Source organism: Beta vulgaris, chromosome 7 (genome assembly GCF_026745355.1).
Source record: "Beta vulgaris subsp. vulgaris cultivar EL10 chromosome 7, EL10.2, whole genome shotgun sequence".
Lineage (NCBI taxonomy): Eukaryota > Viridiplantae > Streptophyta > Magnoliopsida > Caryophyllales > Amaranthaceae > Beta > Beta vulgaris.
The window spans coordinates 51,089,558-51,114,237 of record NC_079208.1 but is presented as its reverse complement, the minus strand read 5'-3'; the positions used below and the strand labels follow the sequence as shown (position 1 = coordinate 51,114,237).

General features: G+C 36.3%; 3 protein-coding genes across 10 annotated transcripts; 1 reads left to right on the top strand and 2 right to left on the bottom strand.

Moving 5' to 3' along the window:
* Positions 1-435: 435 nt before the first annotated feature.
* Positions 436-4,710, top strand: LOC104899660 (uncharacterized). Its single transcript, XM_010686889.4, has 6 exons — positions 436-607; positions 1,095-1,236; positions 1,338-1,569; positions 3,707-3,882; positions 4,067-4,358; positions 4,451-4,710. The coding sequence occupies exons 2-6, from the start codon at positions 1,158-1,160 to the stop codon at positions 4,518-4,520; spliced, it is 849 nt and encodes a 282-aa protein (XP_010685191.2). The 5' UTR covers positions 436-607; positions 1,095-1,157; the 3' UTR covers positions 4,521-4,710.
* Positions 4,711-4,913: 203 nt separating this feature from the next.
* LOC104899661 (ATPase 10, plasma membrane-type) lies at positions 4,914-16,460 on the bottom strand. 6 transcript variants are annotated; one of them, XM_010686890.4, is made up of 21 exons: positions 15,976-16,448; positions 15,234-15,314; positions 15,023-15,142; positions 14,456-14,554; positions 14,206-14,343; positions 13,327-13,461; positions 12,997-13,176; positions 12,497-12,703; positions 12,226-12,345; positions 11,485-11,604; positions 11,244-11,366; positions 10,640-10,744; positions 9,922-10,066; positions 9,585-9,746; positions 8,703-8,941; positions 8,588-8,620; positions 8,122-8,203; positions 7,721-7,881; positions 7,444-7,617; positions 5,424-5,606; positions 4,914-5,315 (listed from the first exon to the last, which is right to left on the bottom strand). In XM_010686890.4, the coding sequence occupies exons 2-21, from the start codon at positions 15,297-15,299 to the stop codon at positions 5,088-5,090; spliced, it is 2,820 nt and encodes a 939-aa protein (XP_010685192.2). In that variant the 5' UTR covers positions 15,300-15,314; positions 15,976-16,448; the 3' UTR covers positions 4,914-5,087. The 6 variants fall into 6 exon arrangements, with proteins under 6 accessions (XP_010685192.2, XP_048504089.1, XP_048504091.1 ...); XM_048648132.2 differs by having other exon boundaries at positions 16,274-16,448; XM_048648133.2 differs by having other exon boundaries at positions 5,164-5,304; positions 15,976-16,451.
* Positions 16,461-17,197: 737 nt separating this feature from the next.
* LOC104899659 (hypothetical protein) lies at positions 17,198-20,588 on the bottom strand. Of its 3 annotated transcripts, none has more exons than XM_048648546.2 (4): positions 20,365-20,588; positions 18,763-18,954; positions 17,747-17,873; positions 17,198-17,651 (listed from the first exon to the last, which is right to left on the bottom strand). In XM_048648546.2, exons 2-4 carry the CDS (start codon positions 18,939-18,941, stop codon positions 17,571-17,573), a joined length of 387 nt encoding a protein of 128 aa, XP_048504503.1. In that variant the 5' UTR covers positions 18,942-18,954; positions 20,365-20,588; the 3' UTR covers positions 17,198-17,570. The 3 variants fall into 3 exon arrangements, with proteins under 3 accessions (XP_048504503.1, XP_010685189.2, XP_010685190.2); XM_010686887.4 differs by having other exon boundaries at positions 18,763-18,978; positions 20,366-20,587; XM_010686888.4 differs by having other exon boundaries at positions 18,763-18,963; positions 20,366-20,587.
* Positions 20,589-24,680: the final 4,092 nt, after the last annotated feature.

Sequence of the window (24,680 nt, the reverse complement as noted above, 5' to 3'; positions counted from 1 at the left end):
AAATTTTACCAACTAAGTTAATTAGATGCTATTCATTTCATCTAATTCAGTAATTCACTAATGTACTATGGTACAAAGTCCGTCATATTAGGAGGAAGCCATGCAATTTCTTTTAACAAAAATTATTAAAAAAGACTGTCTAATTTTAATATAAAATTAGACCTAGTCACTAAATGAATTAAGCTAGTCACCGAAAGAAATTAACTTAGTTATTATTAGGCTAATTCTCTTTTTAATATTGAGCTTACTATTGCCTAATTTTAATTTAAAAGTAAGCGAATCTTCTTCCAGAATATAAAAAGAGAAGGATACTAATCCCTGGTTTTTTAAATCATAATTTCAAAAATTCGAGTAACTCTGTTTTTTAATCCATAGTACAAAGAAGAAGAGGGAACTTCGAATATATGACCAAATGTTCACAGAACTTCGAATATATGACCAAATGTTCACATCCTTGGTTATTCAAGTATCTCTTTTGATAGTAAAACAGCTACTTGCAAAAAACACCACCAAATTTACTCCTCTTTTCTCTTATCTCCTTCGTCGTCGCCGGCGCCGAAAAAGCAAAGCTGCGACCACCTATTCGTCGCCGGAAAAGCGAACCTAGGTCAGTTTTTTTATTTTGTTTTAATTTTTTCATAATTATCAACCCTAAATGAAGTTTAATTGTTAAAAATAATTGAAGAATGTTGGTATTCTATTGCTAGTTGGAATTTGTGAATTATGTAGAATTTTAGAGCTGAATTAGTAGTATGTTTTGTATTAGTAACAAGTTTCCACTCTTCTTCTCAACTTTCTTTTTTCTTTTAAAGCTTCAATTTTTAGTTGCTTTGTTGTAAATTTCAATTCTTATTCCCATATAAGAGACATGAAACATAACTACCTAGTTGGGTTTTTCGTAAAATGAACAGAAAAAGTAGTTGAGATGATTTTTTTGTTGTTGTTCATGGTTCGGATAAGTGGGAAAAGATTGCGGGATGTTATTTTTTTAGAGAGAAAGTTAGAAAGAGAGTGTGATGATCTTTGTTTAAGATCATGAATAATGGTGCTCTTAAGGGGTAATCTTAAAAGAACCTCATCTATCTTTGCTGCAGTTTCTTGAAATGCTGGACACCTGAGCAATCGACTATCCGAAACAGTATAGAAGAAGCTTAAATATGAATCTTTCAACAAAGTTTACTGAGAGGTTACCCTTTCTTGAAGTTCTATGCAATCCTGCTGCATTCACTTGTAGAGGTACGCATTTAACATTAGTGTTCCTTACAGCATAAGCAAGTATGTATGATTGTGTCTTATAGTTTGGAAGCTGATACGGAACCAGGTCTTTTGACTTCCAGGAGTGTCTAGAGTAGGATACATACATTTGAAGCAGCGTTATCGGAGCTTTGCTGGGGTTTGTGCGAAAGTAGCTCCAAGTTCAAATGGCTGTGATGGCAGTTTGAGGAATGGGGCAGGGGTGGTTCTCCCTGCAACGAAAGAGTTCGCAGAGGAGGCTATTCAGTCACTAAAATTGGGGAAAGTTATTGCCGTGCCTACTGATACATTGTATGGGTTTGCTTGTGATGCTTGGTATGCTCTCTTGAACACCTTTATTGCAATATGCTGTCTTGTAATTTCTTGAACTCTTGCTAGGATTTGTTCGCAGTATTCCTTTTTGGTTTGAGGTTCTGTGTAATAAGGTATGTGCCTTTTGATGCAACTTAAGGATGTCATTACTAATTGAACCTTTTTAAGTACGCATGTGATAAAGATTTCTATGAGCAGAGGATATATATGGTCAAATGACCTTGATGTTCTAAGTCAAGTTGAAATGATCAGTGGGAAATCTATGGTGGGATAAATCCCACTGTGCTCCATCTATTTTCCCTTTGTGTATGGATAAGAGGATAGAAGGAAGATCTCCTAAATTGGACTGTGCAGTTATATGCCCTTGGAAATTAGTTTAGTTTATAGAGGTTGTGTCTTGTAAATTTGTAAGGTTGGCAGGAAAACTTCAATTGTTAAATTTCATCCTTAATATTTGAGTCAGGTTTCAAACTCTTTCTTCGATGGCGAAAAGGCCATCTTTAGTTGATCAAATCCCTTCCGTTGCTATCTTATGCATTCTCTCATTTATGGTAGATAGCAGGACTCTTTGATTGCATTTGGAAGATGAATTTTCTTAATGTCAAGAACACAAACATGTGAATGACCATTGTCCTATCCTTTCTAGTTGCTGCAAAGCCATGTATATCTACATGTTTTACCATGTCTAATGGTATTAGAAGGTTTAGAAAATATAAATGTGAGGACTTCGATAGAATTTGGAGAGGGCAGTTCTGGTTGTGAAAAATGGAAGGTTCAAGGCGAGGTGAGGCATTCCGCATTAGATATAGCTGTTGAAGATCTCATATGCTTATAAGCATATTGACTTTGCTATTGGTAGAAAAGATTGAATTTTACACTAAGATGACTGAATTGTTTCGTCTGATGACCAAGATGCTTAATATAAAATGATTGGAGTTCTGCTAAAGAGGGGAGTCAGAAATGTTGTTCCCTTTGGAAGATTAATTTAGCAATTGTGAAATAAGAGTCCCACTGACTATTGAGAGGTTTGTGCTGGAATTTAAAAATATATTGCGATCTTGGACAATGTTTAAAGAACAGTTTGGAACCTTTTTAGACAATTTTGAACATCCAAAATAGCATATGTAGCAGGTATCTTGTACATAAACAATAAATACTGAGGTGCTTAGTTATTGGTTTTGTCTAGGTTCATAGGTTGAACATGACAAACTTCAGCAATATCTATTACTTCATTTTTAATTAAATTGAGCCGGCTTTGTCTGGTCTTTTTTTTTTGGACCAGTTGGTCTGGTCTTTACATGAGGTGAGTTTCACAATTTGGAATAATAAAAGCGGGTTACATTGAATATATTTTTGTTATGGGAGTATTGAATAAACTTGATCTACTTGTATTCTATTATTTCATAATGTTAAAACTTAAGACACCTTCACTTCAACTAAAACTTCTCGTTTCTATGATAGCCACCCTGAAGTTCTCGTCTTCGTAATCTATCATCTCTCTCTCTCTCTCCTCTTCTTAGGGTTCCTTACTTTGGGTAACCCACCCCCTTTTTCGTATTAACGTTAAGGTCAAGACACTCACGCTCATTTGGTTAGTGGTCATAAATGGTGGTACTGGTAACGTTATTTAGTGTAAATTTGTGAAGAAATTCTAATATCAATACCCATGGTAATGAAATTTCGTCACAGAACAAGAGTTTTCCTTTATACATTTCCATTACCAGCTAATACCACCTTTACAAGTGATAAAATGGATGGTAATGAAATTTTAGGAAGAAGATGGATAATTGTGGATAAGATAGCATTACCATGGGTAATGACGTGGAATTTTCTTTACAAATTTATACTACAACGCTTTACCATAACTACCATTTAGGACCTTCTCCGTCAGTGTGACTTAGTTGAAGGTGAATACTTTCATCGAGCCTTGAATACAAAGGATATCACTTAATTAATTGCTCTCATGTTATGTTGAGGATAATTCAATAGAAATTTGTTGTGTAGAAAACTGCGGTTAGCTTTTCTTCTTGGAATTGTAGATAAAAAGGCCTTGCATTGAAATCTCATCTATAAGCTTTTAGTCTCAAATGTTAATATGTCATTCCTAAAACTGCCGTTTATGATATTCTTTATTCCACAGTTCTAGAGAAGCTGTCCATCGAATATATGAGATCAAAGGACGCAAACTTACAAGTCCTCTTGCAATTTGTGTTGGGGATGTTGCAGACATAAAGCGCTTTGCATTTACAGATCATTTACCAGAAACTCTGCTTGACAGTCTCCTTCCTGGTCCTGTAACTTTAGTATTGAGGCGAGGTTTGTGGTTCATTTTTTTGATTTTGTATAAGCAAAACAAGAAAATGTGAAAGTTGGAGGTCTGATTCTTATGGTTATAGAACAAGTAATATTTTATATTCAATATTGTTATAAAAGATGTTTGTGTGTATCATGCTTTTTACTATCAAAGAAAACCTGATTAATCAATAACAACTTATTTCAGGGGAGTCAAGTATTCTTGAGAAGTCCCTTAATCCAGGATTAGATAGTATTGGTGTTCGAGTGCCTGATAGCGACTTTATAAGGCTGATTGCTCGAGGTTCTGGAAGTGCACTGGCCCTTACTAGTGCAAATTTGACTGGGCATCGTAGCAGTGTCTGCATTAAAGATTTCGAGAATTTGTGGGGGCACTGTGCATATGTATATGATGGTGGTGACCTTCCCATGGGTCGTGCAGGATCTACTATTGTGGATTTGACGAGTCCTGGAAAATATACGATACTAAGACCTGGCAGGTTAGAAATCAATTTGGAATTTACATGTTGCTTTTTATGATTTCTGTGCGGACTTGTGTTGAAAAACTTTGCCTTATATTGAATATGTGCAGTGCGAGGGAGAACACTATTGAAAGTTTAGAGAGGCATTTTCTTGTAGAAGACAAGACTGAGAATTCATGAATGTTCATCTGAATTATATGAAGCAGCATGAGATACAAGTTCACTTGTTGGGAAGTGAATGGTCTTGCAATGCTCTGAATTAAGAGTAACCTTTGAATGCTTCTAGGCTCTAGCCTTGTATTTTACTACAATTTTGTTCACTTTCGTGTTACTAGAATCCGTTTTAATATTAACTGATGTGTTCACTTCAGACTAGAAGTAGCGAAAAGTGGATAGCAGTTAAAATGAAAAATTTGAGATCTTCTCATCTTTTGACTTGGAAGGCTATAAGACAAGATATTGGCGAAACGAGTTTTTGGGCCCTAGAGGCCATGATAATGAGTCAAATTTAAACAATGACAACAATAGCATGTAATACACTGGAATTTATTGTTATTAAGAATGGTAGCATACATTTCTTGAATTTGGACTACTAACCTTCAAAATCTAAAGAATGGTAAACGTTGTACATGGAAACAATAATCAGGCATTTCATAGGAAAGTGTTTGTGATCATCATGCAAGTGAATATAGCAAGCATAACCTTTCAACCAAAATTTGTATGCATTCGTTTTTCATGTCACTTGTGTCAGATTGTGTGCGCTGATGAGATCGCATCAAGATCCAAGTTCTTCAATCGCTTAACTGATTCCCCATGACCTTGCAATGTGTAAATCTCCTGTAACCTGCAAATTTCAGCACGTCGTTTGGCCTGCTCGGCAATCAGAGAATAACTCCGTCTTCGAGTTATTGGTTGCTCGTTACCTTCATATTCCCTATCTTCCGTTCCATAATCTTTCTTAGAACTGAAGGCAGTCTAACGAAAAAAACACAAAAATGCATGATCAAGAATCAGTTATAAAAGGGGGGGGGGGTGTTGGGGGAAGATTCAGAAAGTCAAGCTATTAGAAATTTTGATCCTGACCTTTTTGTCAAATAGAAGATTCCAAGCTTCTCCGCTCAGAGCATAATGAACCATGAACTTGATAATATCAAGAGGGAAGTAGAAAACCAGACAATATAACCAGATAACACCAGCCCAACCCCATCCAATGCCATGGATTGAAGCAAAATCAATATTTGCATAAACTGCTATCAGGGAGGCAACCTGCAACCATGAAGACATATTAGAGCAAAATCAATATTAATGCTTGGAGTCTTTAGTTGTATAAATTTAGGTCATATATTGTTAGGAAATCGGTGTTGTAGTTTGATTAATGCGGAACAAAAAATCAATGAAATAATGAAGGTGAGAAAACTATAAAGATGAACAAACAAATAACACAAGGATTTACGTGGTTCAGTCAAATTTGACCTACATCCACAGGTGGGGGTTTAGAGCTTCTTCACTATAATGGAGAAAATCATATAATGGAGAAAATCAGAGAGAATAATACAAGGAGTCCTAAATCTAGAGGCTAAAAGTGTTTCATAAGTTGTGTTAATAATAATGAACACTAAGAGCCCTTTTATAATCATAAGGAACCCGTACAAACCCTAAAAGATAACCTAAAAACGAAAAAGTCGGAAAAACGCGTTCAGCGCCCAAAATCACGCACCGCCCGATTGGGTCGGGCCAAAACCGCCCGATCGGGCCCGGGACAAAACTGCTTCGTCAGTTTTTCGTAAAACAGCCATAACTTTCTCGTTTCTTATCGAAATTGGGCATATGACCTATCGTTGGAAAGCTCTTTGAACAAGCTATCACCTCCAATTTGAATCACATCAAAATCATTTATAGTTTGAGAGATATGTGCATTCAAAGTTAGCCTTATGCCATTCACAAGATTTCAAGTCATATTTAACATATATGATGATACATATTAGAGCTTTTACTTATAAGCTATTTTATACAGGTTCTTCTATTCGAGAAGACACATGTCCAAGTATCGACTCGCCTATTTATTAAGGAATTTTCCATGATGTTGGCCCAAAATGAAGCGTCGAAGTGTTCATATCTATGTCGATGTCTCGGGGACACAACATGGGTGTTGGAGTAAAACTGAAGAGTCTGAGTAATATAGCCTGGACGAGTTCTATGAAGCAACAACCTCCTCTCTCGGGCTCCAGATTTTATCTTTCAGAGATAGCTTAGCTGATCTCATGGAAGTAATGGCATTCTTTCTTGGGTATCTTTATACAATGAAAATTTAATCTAAAGTATGGTATTGCATTGAGCAGAAATATAAAACAAGAAGATGATGATCTTTGATTGATAATAATGGAAATAATAGAAAATAAAGATAGATTATCAAGTTTTCGAGTGACTTGACACACTCCCAAAGCTAACAACTAAAATGAACTGTCCAATATTTTCTTGATGATCTTCCTAACACTAATCCCCTATATTTATAGAGCTATTTACTTACTTACTTACTCCCCCAAGCCAACCAAATTATATTGCACTACCCATATTACCCCTTCCCCTGAACTAATCTATTACATAAATTTTCATTGGGTCGAAAAGGGTATGTCTAACATCAGTTATAAGATGCAAGCAATAGAAGGAAAACTGATGAATTTGGATAAGCGTCCCATAGTGAAATTTTTGACATATCGCGCAAAAAGACAAAAAAATGGCCATGAACTTTGGTACCAACTTATACCAAAGTTCAGTAAAATTGGTACCAATACCAAAATAACTCTTACTTTATTACCCAAGTGTAAGTGAACTTTGGTATCAACTTTGAGTTTTGTACCAATTATACTTACTTTGGTACCAACTCTGAGCTTTGGTACCAGTAATACCAAAGTAACTCTTACTTTGGTACCTCCAAATAACAAAATTTTGGCCTCACGAGCTTTGGTATCAGAGGTACCAGAGGTACCAAGAAACTTCTACTTTGGTACCTCCTGTGAGAGGCCTTTTTGGCCTCTCACAATGAGACGCCAACACTTCCTCAAAACTGATATTGGTAAAATGGAAGATTTGGAGTTTCCCTTACCAGTTGGGCCACCACGAATGCAGACATGAGAAGAACTCCTGGCCTCTCCAGATAAGACCAGCTCTGACTGCGAGTAACAAAGATGAGGGCTTGACTGATGATGCTAACTTGGAGATATATAGCAGATGAAATTTTCTCAGTGCTTCCAGATAGAGAGCTCACACCAAAATGCTTCTGTTATGGTTGTTACATGAATCTAAATATAAATGAGGAACAAAAGGTAACCAGAAATTTAAAACTTGTAATAACTGTGTTACTTGATTTCCCTTTTTACTACCTCGAAGAAATCTGTGTCATTAGCGATCCAGTAAAATAACACAGTGACTAGAGCGAGATAGGTCCCAATGACAATGCCAGTTACAAAAATCTCACTCAGTTTCCAGCTGTCAGGAATCGGAGATGGTCTGACACGATCTTTAGAGATGGTCATGATGGTTCCTGCATTGAAGTTTAGTGCACAAGAATCATGCAGCTGCTTCACTAATGGAAGAACCTTCTCCTATAAAAGCATGGAGAAGTCTCTTTCTATTTTTGCCAAAAAGGTAATTATGGTGCTAAACAGATTGAAGTAATTGAACAAATTGAAACAAAATATTCTACGAACTAAACAGTGAACCGATAACTAGAGAATACATTATAAAACAAAGGAAGACACTGTATAATTTCAGAAGGCATTACCATCATTTAATATTGCTATAACGAGAACCATGAAGGGTGGAAAGTCATACTCCCATATTAGGGCCAAGAGCATGAATCCGAGCTGAGATAGGAAGAACATTGAAAGTTAGCTATGTCTGGTTGGACGATATATTTTCAATACAATTGTAGATTAGTTTTCCTTTGTTTGGATCCTTGCAAGTAAAGTTAGAGAGAAAAGAAAGATGGAATTTAGGGGGAGAGCATGGATTTGAGGGAAGAAAGAGGAAGGCACAGAAAAGGGATGAAAATGTGGCATTGCTTCCTTTGTAAAGGTAAAATGGTTTTCATCCTTGAAAGAAGTATTTTCCATTCTTAGGAACACCATTTTCCACCTGTTCCAATCCAAACAAAGAAAATTCGGAAAACCAGTTTTATTGGAAATAATATCTTCCCAACCAAACACTCTCTCAAGCTCTTTAAAATGTAGTGGGGAAATCTAACATACCACAATACGGATGGTTATAGAGACCGCATATATCTGAAATGAAGATTGAATTATTAGTGAGATATAAACAGAAAAAACATGGAAAAATACAAGAGGAGTTTGACATAGTAATAACTGTATAGTTTTTCATCCTCTGGAATATAGCCCGGCTAGTCAGGACAGCACTGATAATAACACTTAAGCCAGGCTCTGTTAGTACAATATCAGCTGCACTCCTTGCTGCATCAGTAGCATCTGCCACAGCTATTCCAATATCTGCTTTCTTCAAAGCCGGTGCATCATTAACACCATCCCCTGTCATTCCCACAATATGCTTCTTTTCTTGCAGGATTTTCACTATCTCGTACTTGTGTTCTGTGAGCCATTCAGCAAACACAACATTAGCCACAAAGCCAGAGATGAGCAAACATATACTCATATCATCATAGGGGGCCTAGGGGTTATTATTGGTAGATGAGGCTTCATCTATGATATGATTTAGAGAAATCAGTTGGACTCAGGTACAGAACTACAAATACAGGAAAAACATGATCACTGTTTGTTTAACAGTGCAATTGTTAAGAAATTATTCTGAACAGATTTTGCTCTTTACATGCTTTGGTTTTGTTACTTAGACTTGTGATTCCTTGAGTAAATTATCTCTAGTAAGAGAGGAGATAAATATGCTATGCTGGAGAAAATTTTACGGTGTCCCTTCTCATACTTCCCAGTTCCCACATATTTAATGCCAGAAAGAAACACTTTAATCTTGTTCAAGGTTTATATTACATAAAAATACCAACTCCAGCTTGATAATTTCATTGATATATTGCTTGTAGCTGCTAATTAGATTCAGAGAGCAGTCACAAAACAGAGATAAAGATCCACCTGATAATCGCTTTATTGAACTCGAACTTAAGTATGAATAAATTCACTGAAGAACATCTTGAAGAGCTTAAGTGCTTTCATTATTGAAAAATTATGACAAGTTTGCCCAAAAAATATAAACAAGACTAACCTGGGAAAACACCAGCAAAGCCGTCAGCTTTTTCGATGAGCTCATCTACTGGAAGGGCTACATGTTCATCCTTTTCATGCCCAAATAGTGATGATGATGGATACATATTGGTACCCATACCAAGTCGTCGACCAGTCTCCTTCGCGATTGCCAGTTGGTCACCTGTTGCCAGAATAAAGTGATAAAAATAAGCTCTTGGATACTAACCCCGAACAAATGCAGTTCCACAGACAAAATTATGATATTGGTTGACTTCAGAAGCTAATTTCATTCAGCGACTAAAATTGAGAATTTATCCAAGAGAAACATTAGTGGGTTGACGGAATACAAAAGATACCTGTAATCATCTTTACAAAAACTCCAAGGTTAAGGGCCCTTTGAATGGTCTCAGCACTATCATGCCTTGGGGGATCAAATAGAGGTAGTAGTCCACAAAATGTCCAAGGGCCTCCTGTGCTTGACTTTGTTTCCTCTGGGATTTCCTATAAAAAAAAAACTTGCAATAAGCTACTCTAATCGTCCACATTTATGAGCCTATAACAACAGTTTAGACCAGAAGATGTCAATAAAATTTTTACGCAACAATAACGGAAGAAAATATCCGATATGGATTCTGCCATGGACATTTTCTTGGGAAGTCAAGATGTATGCAGCAAAATTCCTTACTAGTCTGAGGGTACTAGTATAATTACATCTTCTCCCTTCAAATTTGATATTTTTCTATAATCTCAACCATACTCCAACATTAACATCAACATCACTCCAAGCCTCTTAACGTGTAAAGACTCCTAGCCATGGTATATGCAACCTTTTTCTCCACTATAATTTCTAAATAGATAGCGCATCAATCATATTCACCTCTATCATTATGTGGTTATCTGCGGTTAGAAACTAGAATTATGACGTATTGATCAAACAACCTGGCACAGTGGTAATAACTCGTCAACTAACCAATCAGCACTGAAAAATAATTCTAAAAACAATGCAGAAAGAATGATCAGAGACTTTTATGTCAGAAACAGAAAAAACGAAAGGATACCAGGGATTTTTTGTACCTGCAAAGCAACTGCAAGAGACCTCAGCCCCCTTTCAGCAAATTTGTCAATCATGTCATGTACTTTTCCAGCAATCTCATATTTCTCTTGGCAGAGATCTAAAATCTGGAAAGAAAAAGGACGGGCAGCAGGTCATATAGTAACAAAGATCATTATCGCACAATAGATCACCATTACAAAATAAACATTCGCTATTCGTTGACAAGCATAAAAGTAATATTTTAAATTAAATATCAGTAGGATTACAAGAAATTCAGGCTTCTTCATTAAGAAAGTGATTTGATCAACAAATGTATGCAAATCTTTTCTCTGACTGAGCTGTGCATGAACATATAACAGAAAAAATAAAAGATAAAAAATAGCAATATTATCCATTTATGTGAAGGTGAGAATAAATGATGGTAGTCACTTTGGAAATACTCGCATCGAACCACTAACCACACATTTATCAACTCTGACTTATCCTTATGGGATCTAAACATCATAAGTTTGAACAGATCCTTTTTGTTTTATGGGAAAATTAGGGACTGTAATCCATGTTTTTAGCTATATAGAACACCTACAACGGAATTACAGGGATATAGAACTTATTTCAATTACATACCTGTTCAGGGGCACCTTTGCTGGCCCTGTACCATTTACCATCACTATTGATGTAAGTTATAGCTGTGCGTTTATCAACAGGATTGAAAGGTAAGAAGTGAACTTCTTGAATGTTTGCCCGCGCCTAAAAGAATATGTAAACATGCTTAGCTATGTTATCCTTTTTCTGGCAGATTAACTGATTGAGATAAAGGCAGCACAATGGGTTACAAGGTCTCAGATTGCAGCATGTCATCTCTTACCTCCATAGGATCACTAAGCATGTTAATAATGGCAGTATCAATGGCATCTTGATTTTCCACTCTTGATGCTCTGGCTGCAAGTAAGACAACTGTATTTTTGTCCATGTCTTTATATAGAACCTAACAGGAATAGCAAAAACAATCTTTGAACTCAAAAAGTGAATGACTTTAGTTGTTCTATGCAACAGATATATATGGAGCATTCATGATAAGTTGTCCATGTCTTTATTTAGAAGCTAAAAGGAATAGCAAGAAAATTCTTGAACTCAAGAAGCAAATGACTTTAGTTCTTCTACGCAACAGATATATATGGAGAATTTCATGCTAAGTTTTACATGAAGTCCCGGTGTACAAAGAAGTATCCCCTCTGACATAGAACTCACTTACTGAAACTAACTATAGTGTACATGTGACTGAAAGTTGTCAACACATTTATGTTGCATTAATATAATCTAAATGTATTTAGAAGCCATGACATATAAAAAAGCCTAAAATAATTTAACTTCTGATCCCGTCAGGTTATGAATTCCTGGCTTGACATATAAAGATGCCAATGAAACCAATTTTTCATTCTTACTTTAAGCATCGGTATAAACAAGATTTACATATGCCAGTTAACTTTCTGATCTTTCTCATCAGGCAGTGTACTAGCACCATGAAGTCAACCAATGATCTACAGTTACACTGACTTTTAAATACAGAGAACAATATATGGAATTTATGATGTAATAGTGCTAGAACCTCAATGAGGCTCCGATCAACTGTGAGACGATTTAGTGTTAGAGTCCCTGTTTTGTCACTGCACAAAACATCCATTCCAGCCATTTCTTCAATTGCTGTCATCCTTTTTGTAATGGCACCCTGAAATATATTTTTTGTAACATAAGACCTGGGCACCTTAAGAAAGCAAATAGAAAAATCAAAACAACAAATAAGATATGCCCTCCTTTCTTGAATTAGCATCCTCTATCTTGCCATTACTGGTCTGTTGGTTATCATTTTGAGAGCGCACCTGTTGAGATAGACGATGTGAACCGATTGCAAGTGTAACAGATAGAACTGTTGGCATAGCTATGGGTATTCCTCCAATCAAGAGAACAAGAAGATTGTTTATCCCACTTCTGTATGCACGGTGTTGTATAGGGAACATGACAATGATTTCTATAATCATTCCAACTGCTATGGAGCATATACAAAAATTCCCAATAGAAGTAAGGACCTGCAGGCAGGACATGAGTAAGAATCACAAAGAGCATCACTGACAAAGTAGTTGGATACTAGTGCGATAACACATTATAACTGCAATGGACTTTTAGTGTGGTAAGCAGCCAATAACAGTAATTTGGACTCTCTTTTTTTCCCCGGGGGTGGGGGGTGGGGGGGATAAATCTTAAGTCTTGAAATTTGAAACTCCAAAGATATTAGTATAGAGACAGAGGGAGTAAGCATCATCAACTATGCAACTTTCTGTTGGAATTTTCAACAGAATATAGTTGAAGAGTGATCATCTACCTGCTGGAAGTGTCCAACCACTTCAGTGCTATCCACTAAGTATGCTGCTTTTCCAAGAAATGAGTGCACCCCAGTTGCTATTACTACCGCTTCAATTTCTCCATGCTTGCATATAGATCCTGAAAACACTTCATCGCCGCTTCTCTTTGTGACAGGCAAAGATTCCCCAGTTAGAGCAGACTGTGAAGGAGATGCAATTAGATTCACCATAACCAGAAAAGTTGAAGATAAATGATAGCCTCAGTAAATATTATGAATTATCAGATAAGTACGGAAAAGAGTCGTTGGCCATGTAACAAGAGCAAAGAATTTATCAGCAAAGGTACTTACCTGGTCAATTTTTAGTGGATCTCCTTCAAGCAAACGAGCATCTGCAGGGATGATGTCACCGAGCTTAATGCTAATAATATCTCCAGGAACTAGAATAGCTGCATCTTGCTCTTGCCATTGTCCATCTCTCAGGACCTGTGTAACTAAATAGTGAGAAAAAATTCATACTCCTGAGATGATTCAGCCACAGAAAGGAAGAGATTATGCAAAATGGGAAGGAAACGTAACATTCATTGACTGAAAAAGTCGCCACAAAAGTTGATTCCTTAATACAAGCTCAATTATGCAGAAAGATTAAAGAGGTTGCAGTTGAATTTCCCAAGTAATAGAAGCCTAACCTTAGGAGCCAAAACCTATACAAGTCCCACACTCCTTTTACAATTACTATCAGATGCACCTAAGACATCATAATGAATTAGGTTCTCCAACAAGAAGCATAGAATGATAGAACAGGTATATAGAAACCGTATTGACTTGTGTTCAAGGACACACTAGCAGCAAAAATGATATACCTTGTTACATCAAGCATCACACAAGCTTGGAGATGATACCTAAAGAGAGAATGACACATATAAAAACAACCCTAAAAAATCCCTTGGGAAACTAAGTTTGATCATGCATTAGTCCATCAAAAGCTTGTGTAGTGTCCCAAAGGTTACTAGATGAAGTATACGTCATTATCTGTAACTGCTTTGTCTAATCCTATAGTTGTAGGCTAGTTATGCAACAATAGTTGTTATCCAGGCAGTGATTTCTACAAAAAGAAGTGCTTAGATTAACCGCTGTTTTTTTGTTTAGTATTCCACTTCACCTTTGTTACACAAGGGAAATTCAAAACTATACATGGTCTGAGGTTCAAAAGACAGGAACATTAGGCACCTTCATTTTTGGAGCTAAACGTGCCATAAGTGCCGCTGCAGCGTTCCCTGCATTATTTTCCTCTATAAAGCTGATTGCTGAGTTTATGAGCAGTAGACATGTAATGCCGACAAAGTCCTGCCAATCTGTTCCTTGGCTCTGAAGTACATACACATCAGACTGATGGTTAAATTGATGGAACAATTGTAATTACTCAATATCTCAGATACAATCTGCAAAATAAGAAGCATTAGCGATTAGATTAACTTACTCCGCCGTTAGCAAGAATAAGTGCCATCAAAGCAGCAGCTTCCATAACCCAAGACAAAGGATTCCACATAAAACCAAGAAATTTCAAAAATTTATTTTCCTGGATCAAGGCAAAAAAAAACATTACAAATATAATAGAATAAAGACTTCTTTTCATCTGATACTGAAGTCTACAGTGTATCTAGAATTTAGAAGCACCATGCACTTTAAGATTGATCAAATGTTTAGCTGCTCATTTTCTGATGCACTTGTTCCCCCCTTCAATGCTTAATTTTCATAAGTATACACGGTTTAAGGCCAATGTAGAAGAAGACTAAAAATTGGATGTAGCACAAATACTCATGCCTAAAGGCTAAGCAGTTACATTCCAAGTCGGCATGTGAAAATTTCTGCTTTACTGGATTCAAATGGATCACTTAATTTTTCAAGCCACAACCATCACTACATTTCGTTATTTACTAGTTGTAGCTCTGAATTTCTTTCGTATCCGAAAGATCTTAGAATTGGTATTCCAAGAAGGATAACAAAGACTACTAGAGTGTAACCTGTACTAGCCATATGAACATACCGGCTTTTCTTCAAGCTTATTGGGTCCAAAAATCATCAAGCGAATTTCAGCATCCAAAGTTGAAAGTCCATTTTGAGAAGTTTTCAATAGTTCAAAGACTTCTTCCATAGGTAAACGTTCCTGCTCAATCAAAATATCTTAAGTTGACATGGGATCAGAATAAGAACACTAGAAACTTCTGCAACTATACCAGCCTTCACAAAAATATTACCAAATCAATTCCATCTCTCTTGAATTCCTGTGGATTTAGAAATGGCTCCTTTAGGTCTTCGGCCATGAGTCACAATACAGCCTGTGGACCAAAAATACCATTTACTCAACAAAATTAACTACAGAAGTGGAAGCTACACCATAACTAAGCCAATGTATATATTCTTGGAGGAGAAGTTTTGAATTTGTGTTTCGATATTTCTTCTAATCCACCTCTCTTTTGCACAATAGTCACTAGAATTTACTCATGTTGGAAATTGCATTAAGTAATGCCGGTAAAAGGGAGCATAACTGCAGTCAAATACTCAAATGATTATTTTGCTGATGTGATTACAATCACAATATCTTGCGATAAGCTAAATATGAAAACTTTAACCACTTGTTAACCAATAACAAGAATCCACTAATTGTGGTTGATAAGCTAGTTGCAGCAATCGAGTCGTATAAATCACATCTATGTTCAAGAATGCACTTAATTATCAAAATTTCATACTCCAAGAACATGATTACTTCTCAATAATTTGCCTACACATCTCAACTACCACACAATCGACTCGGTTTACGAGCATGCATTGACTTCAAACACCATAATTAACACTCATAAACACAATTAGAAACTAGCAGCAGCATAAATTGTTTCATAACCAACCCATTTACAAAACAAAACACACAAAGATTATGACCCACAATCTGAAACTTAAAACAATGATTAGAGAAACCCAAAATGGGGAATTCAAACTTACTTGCGTTTGCACTTGAATAACCCCCAAAATTTTGATCTTGGAGCAAAAAACCAAATTGAAGTGAGCTTGATTATTGTAGAGAAAAGTGGGATTTTGAGATGAAATTGGATTATGGCATAACTTTTAAAGGGTTTTGAAAGTGAGTAATGTTTGACTGATGGGTGGAAGATCATTATGAACTAAAAGTCGAATACTTGTAATTCCTGGTCTCTCTCTTACAGACAGATGCACAGCTTTTCCCAGGAAATAGGAGAGAAACAGAAAATGGTGGGAAAAGTTTGGTAAAGAGATAACTAACCTTCAAACTAGCAAAGCTCCCAACTTTCAAAACCTAACGGTCTATTATGTTGCAGGATTCCCCCCTATTATTAAGGTTTTAAGGAGAGGGTAGTTATGTTTATTTAATCAAGATTTGCTATCGTTTTTTTTTAGCTTTCATCAACCTGTTTAGTTACCTTGTTATGTTTTAGCTATCAACTCATCTATATTTTCAATATTATAGCGAAAAGATGTTGCTAGATATTCATCAATAATAATAGTTGTCCGAATAATTATAAGATATGTGATGTTTGACAGTTTTTGATGTACCTATCTATAAGAGGTGGGTAGCTATTAAACAAAAGAGTCTGACGTTGATTTTATGATATGAAAATCATGTAATGTTCTTCTAAACAGTACTTTTATAGAAGTATAGCATTGATAATATGCACTAAGTACATTTGGTCAAAAACATTGGTCATAGTTTTAACTTTCCTTTATCACAAAATGTCCAATAGTGCCTATTGCTTAGGAACAGAGAAAGTATCAGGAGGTCGAGATCATATGTCTCATTCAAAGTCTCATTTTGTGTCTTTGTCTCTTCTAAGTTTGTCACTTCATCAATCTAAAATTTAGTAGATCAAATTATTTACATAATGTGAGTAAAGTAGTAACACAAAAGTTAGTCGTGATACTACATGAGACACCATATGGGATTATAAAAGATCTCTAGTAGTAACAGAGTGTGCTATCTTCAACTAAATTCAATCTACATAAGATTATCTTTATTCATCTAAAATTATGCGAATTTATTGAAACTTATAGCTTATTAAAATTTATCAAAATTAATCAACTCTTTTTTTCTTAAATAAGTTGAAAGAGAATATTATAATTTTTGCAGACATGTCTTGAGAAACTTGGTGACTAGATTGTACTACTTCAATGTCAACCAAAAAATTAAGAATTTGGTGCAAATTAGGGTTTCCCTATTGCAATCCCACTCAAAATGTATAACACTGATGATTTGATGACTTCACATTACAATTTTGTATTGCTTATCCTTCAAAAAGAATTTGTATAGCCTACAGTTGAGCTTCGTTGAACTGATGCCGATTGCCGATTGCCGATAGCACTTAGCAGACACGGTAAATTTTATGATGAAACAAAATTCATCAATTACAAAAACTTGGCATTATTACATTTCCATTACATACATAGTGATTCAAGAACAACATGTTTAGCCAACAAGAAAACTAAAATTTGGGGAAAAGAACCAAAACTTGGGATGGGATAGCATGCTTGCTGCTGCTGATTCCTAAAAATGGCAATCGAAGACCTCATCTGGCAGACTTGCCTTCATCAGGCCGAGGGATTCTCTTGTAATCATAGCTATTTATGTCCACTTTCTCTTGCAACGCCTACGAAGAACGCATCCAATGATATAGTAAGCACTAAGCATTTATTGATATCTACAGAGTATGGTAAATTGAATAACATAAACAAGATTATATACCTTTAGCTCCTCTTCCAATGAGAGATTTTTTGGTTGATATGCATTAACAGGTCCTGTTCTGGAAAGAGCTTTTCTTTCCTCAATAATCTCCCACTCTTGATCATCTTTCACTTTGGCAATATCCTTACTGAACTCCCAATAGAAATACAAGTAAAAGATCAAATCAATATCAGATGACTAAAGAATCACAACATATTGCATGCACCCACCCCTCCCAAAACGAAACTAAACAAAAGAAGAAAAGATTGAAACTTTTTGTCCCAGTAAAATATATCTCACTTTTAAATGGGGGTGATATTCAGAAATTAGAATCAAGAAAAGTCATACATGAAGTGTCACTTGAGAGAGAGGGAAGTAAACAAGAAAGTCAATTATGGTCCAGATGGAGCATTATGAAGCACCCTTCTCCTACAAACCAGTATAGTGAAGTTTGACTCTACAAAATACTTTTTTTTTTTTGGGGGGGGGGGGGGGGGGGGGGGGGGGGGGGGCGGGGGGGGGGGGGGTCCAAGGGGGTAAACTGTTCAGCAAATAAATTCAAAAGAACAAACAATACTGCTTTTCGATGTAAGAACAGATACGATAGAGATGGAAGCAAATTATTCCAGTATCAAACAGAATCCCCACTAGCCTCCAGAAAAAAAAAAAAACAGATTCATATTGTACTCCCTTACAAGCCCCCTTCATTTTAAAGTATAGAGCAGCAAAAGCCTAACTGACTCAAATCAAGCATCAAAACATAGGTAGGTTGGGTTTTGGTATAGCAGCGGCTCCAAACTCCATTACAAAAGAGAAAGAACAAGGGAAAAGGAGGGGGATGGCGGATACCGAGCTTTTACATTAATGACACTACACAGTCCTTTTTATTGTGAATCGAAATTTTCTCGAACAGAAAACAAAGATAATGCTACTATTAAAAACCATTCCAAGCAAAGTGGCTTGGAATACCCTGCTTTCAAAAACCTATGAAAGCAAAAGTTGCTTATTTGAGTTGAGAGACAGTGATCAAACTTTACCTTCCTTGCAAGAGCTGAGCAAGGCCAACAGACCCAAACACAGTGAGGGAAATGAGAGGAAGCCCGTATCTTAGAAATGGGTTCCTCCTCCCCAATCTTTTCAAACCCGAGTATTGAAAGCTTGAAAAGGATGCAGATTTTTTAGGAGTTTCAGCTGTTGCTCTCTCAATGGCTGTCATTTTTGTCTCATGCGGTCATGCCCTGAATACAACAAATCTGAAATTTAAATTTTCAATCAGAAATTCAGAGATAGAAGTAATTTATTTGCCTAAACAATGAAACAAACTCAAAAAACCTAGAGCCTCCAAATTCAATGGATGAACAATCCCACATCAAGTTTGTAAAACAAAAGCTTCACAATAGACGGAAATTCCAAGAAAACAAGCCCAAATGATGTTTACAACCAAAAGAAGAAGAAAAGGCCCAGGACTCCAAGGCTCCTTCAAGTACCTGAACATTTTCTGTAGTCAGAGAATTGAACCCTCACTGGGAAACTTACCTAGATGTCAGAATACAATCAGTGAATACTGGCAAATGCTCCACCTTAGAAAATTTGGGAAAGGGGTTTATGCATTGTTCCTTTCCACCTTAGAAAAAATTACTTCTGCCTTTTATTAAGAAAAGATATGGTGGAAAATGATAGAATTACTTTTTTTTTCGGAGATGCTTTAAAACATATTATCGAAATCAAGGAAACAACCACGTTTAGTCTTTAGGAACACCTCCCCTCTAGTCAAGGCAATATCTTAGCTTGTCTAAGACTCTAAGTTTACAAGACAACTAACTAAATCTACATAAACTGTGCTTGATTCCAGTGGTGGAGCAAGGCTTTTGAATTTGGGGTATGGAAAATAATCAAATAATCACACATAATTTTACCCAATATTAGAACTTAGAAGTCACACAACCCCAAAATTGTACAGTATCTGATTTTACACAACCCAAAATATGGGAGGAAAAAAAATCTCTACTATCTTGATTTAGTTGATTTGTAGGACAAATATATATTCTATTACCCATATCTTGAGGAAGAAGCTCAACATCACAAACCAACTCTTCTTCCTCCAACGGTAGACTACTAGCAATTGAACCCCTAATCCCATATCATTTTGTTGATTTCCGGAGAAATCAATGACGAAGATGAGGAGGACACACTATCATTAGAGCAAGGACTCACATTATCTATCATTGAAGAGCATGAAGTCCCTTGAAATTTCACTTTTTTCAATGTACAATTAAATTATTATTTTCACTTAAGTGTATCATTAATCATTTGCTAATAAACAATAAGAATCAGTCACATAACCATCACAAGATTGGAAATTGCAATCAATACACAACTAATTGAACGAAAAATCAATCATTAAAAACCAATTATGACACAAACCCACCAATTCAATCATTTCATAACTAACAAACATATAAATTGGACAATTATACAAACCCTAGTTTCATACTTTTCATTTCCAATTTCCAATAAATTACCAACCCAAAAAAAATTACACAAGATCATGATTCGACCAAATTATAAACTTCTAAGTAAACAATATGACAACTAATTACTAACATATTGTATATCAATTTCGCGAAAAAAAAAATTTACCTGAGTTGATGCGACACGTGGTGATTGGTGGTGCAGCTGCAGCCGGCCTCTGATTCACGGTGCTGACTGGTGGTGTTGATTGGCTCCCCCGCCGACGCAACGTCGTGTCTGGTGGTGATAATGGCGGAAGCAGAGCAGTCCGGCTAGAGAGGTAGAGACGAGAGAGTCGAGACAAATAAAGACAGAAGAGAGTAAATTTTTAGTAATTACGAATAAAATAACATGGTAATATTAAATACTACCTCTGTTTTTATTTAGTTGCAACATTTTGACTTTCACGCTTGCCAATGTAGAATTTCAAATCGTTTTATCTCTAATTGTATGTAAGTAAAAATTATAAAAATTTGATATTATGAAAGCTTACATCGAAACGAATCAAACAAGACCCCACATGACTATATTTTGTTTAACATATAAATCAATAAATGTGGTCAAATAAGAGAACATGAATAGTGCAATTTGTCAAACGTTGCAACTAAAAAAGAACGGAGGTAGTATAATATCTATTTTTATTTTTTTGGCAACTTTAGAATAAACAATGGAAGAAGTTATAAAAAAAACTATAGGAATATAGGAATTTTATAAAGAGGATACAACATGCATTTTGTGATTTAAGCTCAGAATTTATAAGAATTCTTTTGAGGGGGGGGCGTTTGGTTCATATTATGGTATGGGTTTGGAATCAGGAATGAAACCAAGATGGTATGGGTTTGGAACTTGATATTTAATACCTTGTGTTTGGTTTCTTTTAGGAATGAAAAATCTTCTTTTATTTGATACCTAGAGGTAAGGTATGAGCCATACCCACCTCCCCCCATGAGTTTCTAAACCCCATACCTTATGGGTTTGAGGTCAGTGGCGGATCCAGGATTTAGAGATAGGGGTAGCGTAATATCATGATTATATCTAACACCCAAAAAAATCAACATTTTTACTAGCTGCCCCTCTAGAACAAAAAATGTGAAATATTACTATCTTGTGTCCTCTTCATAATTTTGAAATATCTTTACACAAAACAAAAATACACAAAATTCACAAATCATCAACTCATTTAGTATTTTCATACCTAATAGCAAGTCACAAATTCACAACATCACAAGTTATCTATTATTATACAAATGTTCACACTTCACATTAGAGATTCACTATAAAGTCAAAAATCTGTAATTATCAATTCCTTATTCATAAAAGAAATTATATATCCCTAACTACTGTGACCGGTTGAAGAACTATACGACAGTGGAGGTGGGTCGGGCTTTGCTAGGCAACCTTGGTATAAAACAATGGTGTATTGGTGTAAAAAAAACTTTAAATATTTGTTAGGTATTGTGAATTCCACCGATAAAAGAGAAGGGGCCGGGGAGTGGCACACAAACACTAGAAGAAAAAATAAGCAGTGGATTCATATTTCAAGATTGAACCGAAGAAAAATAAATAAAAGAAGACTGATGTGCCTATACTTATGGGAAGTTACTTGTGAAGTGAGGTCTAGAGAAATGAAGATAATAACAATAAAAAAAAAAGAATTCAACTTGGTTGAGTTTTTGGGGTGGTTGACGTAAAATTATTTTGTTTGATGGTGGATTATAATGATGGATCATCTTTAACATCCCAGGATTTAAGTTGCCATAAATGACATAGTTATAGTTTTCTGCAACAGGATTGTTATCAAGATTGAAAAAACAGTTTGCGACCAACAAATTGGTCGCTAAGACCGTTTGCGACCGGTTTTATTGGTCGCTAAGACCGTTTGCGACCGTTTTATTGGTCGCTAAGACCGTTTGCGACCACTTTAGCGGTAGCTAAACTGATTTTTTTTTCAAGATCTTTTAGGGGTAGCACTTGCTACCCCTTGTTACCAAGTGGCTCCGCCACTGTTTGAGGTATGGGTTTAAAATTTAGAAATAAGTTAAACAAACACTAGGTATGGGTTTTGTTCATTCCAAACCCATACCTCATACCTAAAACTAGTGAACCAAACACCCCCTGATAAACATATTAATGGTTAAATTTATGTATTAACAAACGTGCTAAATGAAAAATAACATAAGTAAAAAAATGAAGAAATATATCACATAGATATCAGGACTCTATTGGAAAGCAAAATTTTAAAGTCACATAAAAATATATCTATAGTACAATTCTAGTTTCTTCAAAGTTCGGATCCTGGAAGAGTGCCCCTTTTGCGGTTTTGCCAGCCCCCCAGGCCGAGCCTAGAAATCGCTACCTCTAATCGCGGTTTACAAGGGCCATGGGTGTATGGGTTTCCTTATGCGTTAGCCGTTAAGTGCCTTTGTTGTGGTTGGAGGGTTGACTATAAAGCGCTACTAAGAGTAGCAGTTATATTGAATAAACAGTTATTTTGCGTAGCGGTTTTCTATTCCCTTACTCATTGTGCTTAATTGTTAAATCTGAGTAGCATTTTACTTAAGTATAATAAAAAAAAACCAAATTTCTAGCGTGTTGTACTATGTGGACCCTGATATAAAAGTGACTCTTTTAATATAAAAGTTACTTATCATACAAAATGTGTTACTTTAACTCATATAGAAGTAACTCATGTCCGATAAAAAAAAAAAGTAACTCATCTAAGGTAGAAACTTACATTTTATTTTGAAGTGGCCACTATTGACTTAAAAAGTGACCCATTTTGGCTTAAAATGAACTAGTCTAACAATTAATATACAGTTTTTTCAACATATACCCCTTACAAATTTTTGTGCACCATATACCTTCACTTTTAAAAAAATACATCAACTTACCCTTATGACTAATGGAAAGCTAACGTCGTTAGTTATTAACCCCTAATCCCCCCTCTAACCGTAATTAATAACTAACATAAACCTAAGCCAAACCCTAACCCTAACCCTAATCCCCAATCTAATACCCTATGTAACATCCTGGCCCATACAGAGTTGAGTATATCATTACTAATGTGCATCCATAGCCAACAATTATTCTCAATAGCCAACACGAGTTCTTCTGGCACATTTTATCCTCACTCATGCGCACCTAGAGAAACTTCTCAAGAGGTAACCCATCCCTGAACTACTCCAAGCCAAGCACACTTAACTGTGGAATAACTAAGGAAATGAGCTCTCTAAAAGAAACATGCATCTTATTAGAATGAGTAGCCTACTAAATTTCTTGAAAGCAATCATAATGGGTGTTACATACACCCACACTTGAGAACAATAACACCCTCGTTGCGCCTGAAGAATCCACATATTCGGCCACAACGACGTGTGGGTTGTCCCAGCCTGGAAACTAATCACATATTCGACATGCAACCGGTGATATAGCCGTAGAATCTTCCCCCAGTAGGCGACTAACCTTGGATTAATTATCCACACGATCAGCACGCAGTCGTGGAGTTGCTCTGATACCATTTGTAGCACCCTTTACCCATGAGGAGTCGAGTATATCGTCACCAATGTGCATCCAGGGCTAACAACTGTCCTCAAATAACCAACATAAGATCTTATGGCGCATTTTATCGTTACTCATGTGCACCCCGATAAAATTTCCAGAAGGTCACCCATACCTGCACTTCTCTCAGTCAAGCACACTTAATTGTAGAGTAACTAAGAAAATGAGCTCTTAAAAATAAAGATGCATCTTGTTAGAATGAGTAACCTGCTAAATTCATTTAAAGCAACCATGAGGGATATTACACCCTAACCCTAACCCTAACCCTAACCACCACTTACCCCAGCAGCCCCCCAATCCCTCACCCTTTACCTCACCACCCCCAAAGCCCACCCCCTCCCCACTCCCCCGCAGCCCCATCCCCTTTCCCTACTGAATCATGCGCAGCGCCGTACATTTCATCGTCGTCTTCGGGTTCTTCTCCGTACATATCTGAAAGAGCCTCCTTTAACTCCACCTCCACCGCCGCCACAGTCGTCGTCATCTTCTTCATCTTCGTATAGATCTGAAAGGGAAGGGGGTTGCAGGTCTGAAGGGAGGGGGAGGAGGTTGCGAGTTTAAGGGAGGGGGAGGGGTTTGCGGGTCTGAAGGAGAAGGGGTTTGGGGGGGTTGTGGGCTAGGGTAAGGGGTGGTGGGACAGTGGGGAACTGGGGTGGTTAGGGTATTAGATTAAGGGTTATAGTTATGTTTGGCTTAGATTTAAGTTAGTTAATTAGGATCAGGGGCGGATTAAGGCTTAATGACTATCGAATGTTAACACCATTAGTCATTAAGGGTAAGTGGATGTATATTATCAAAAGTGGAGGGTATATAGTGAATTCGAAAACATGCAAGAGTATATGGTGCAATTTTTTTATCAAGGGTATATGGTGAAAAAATATATATA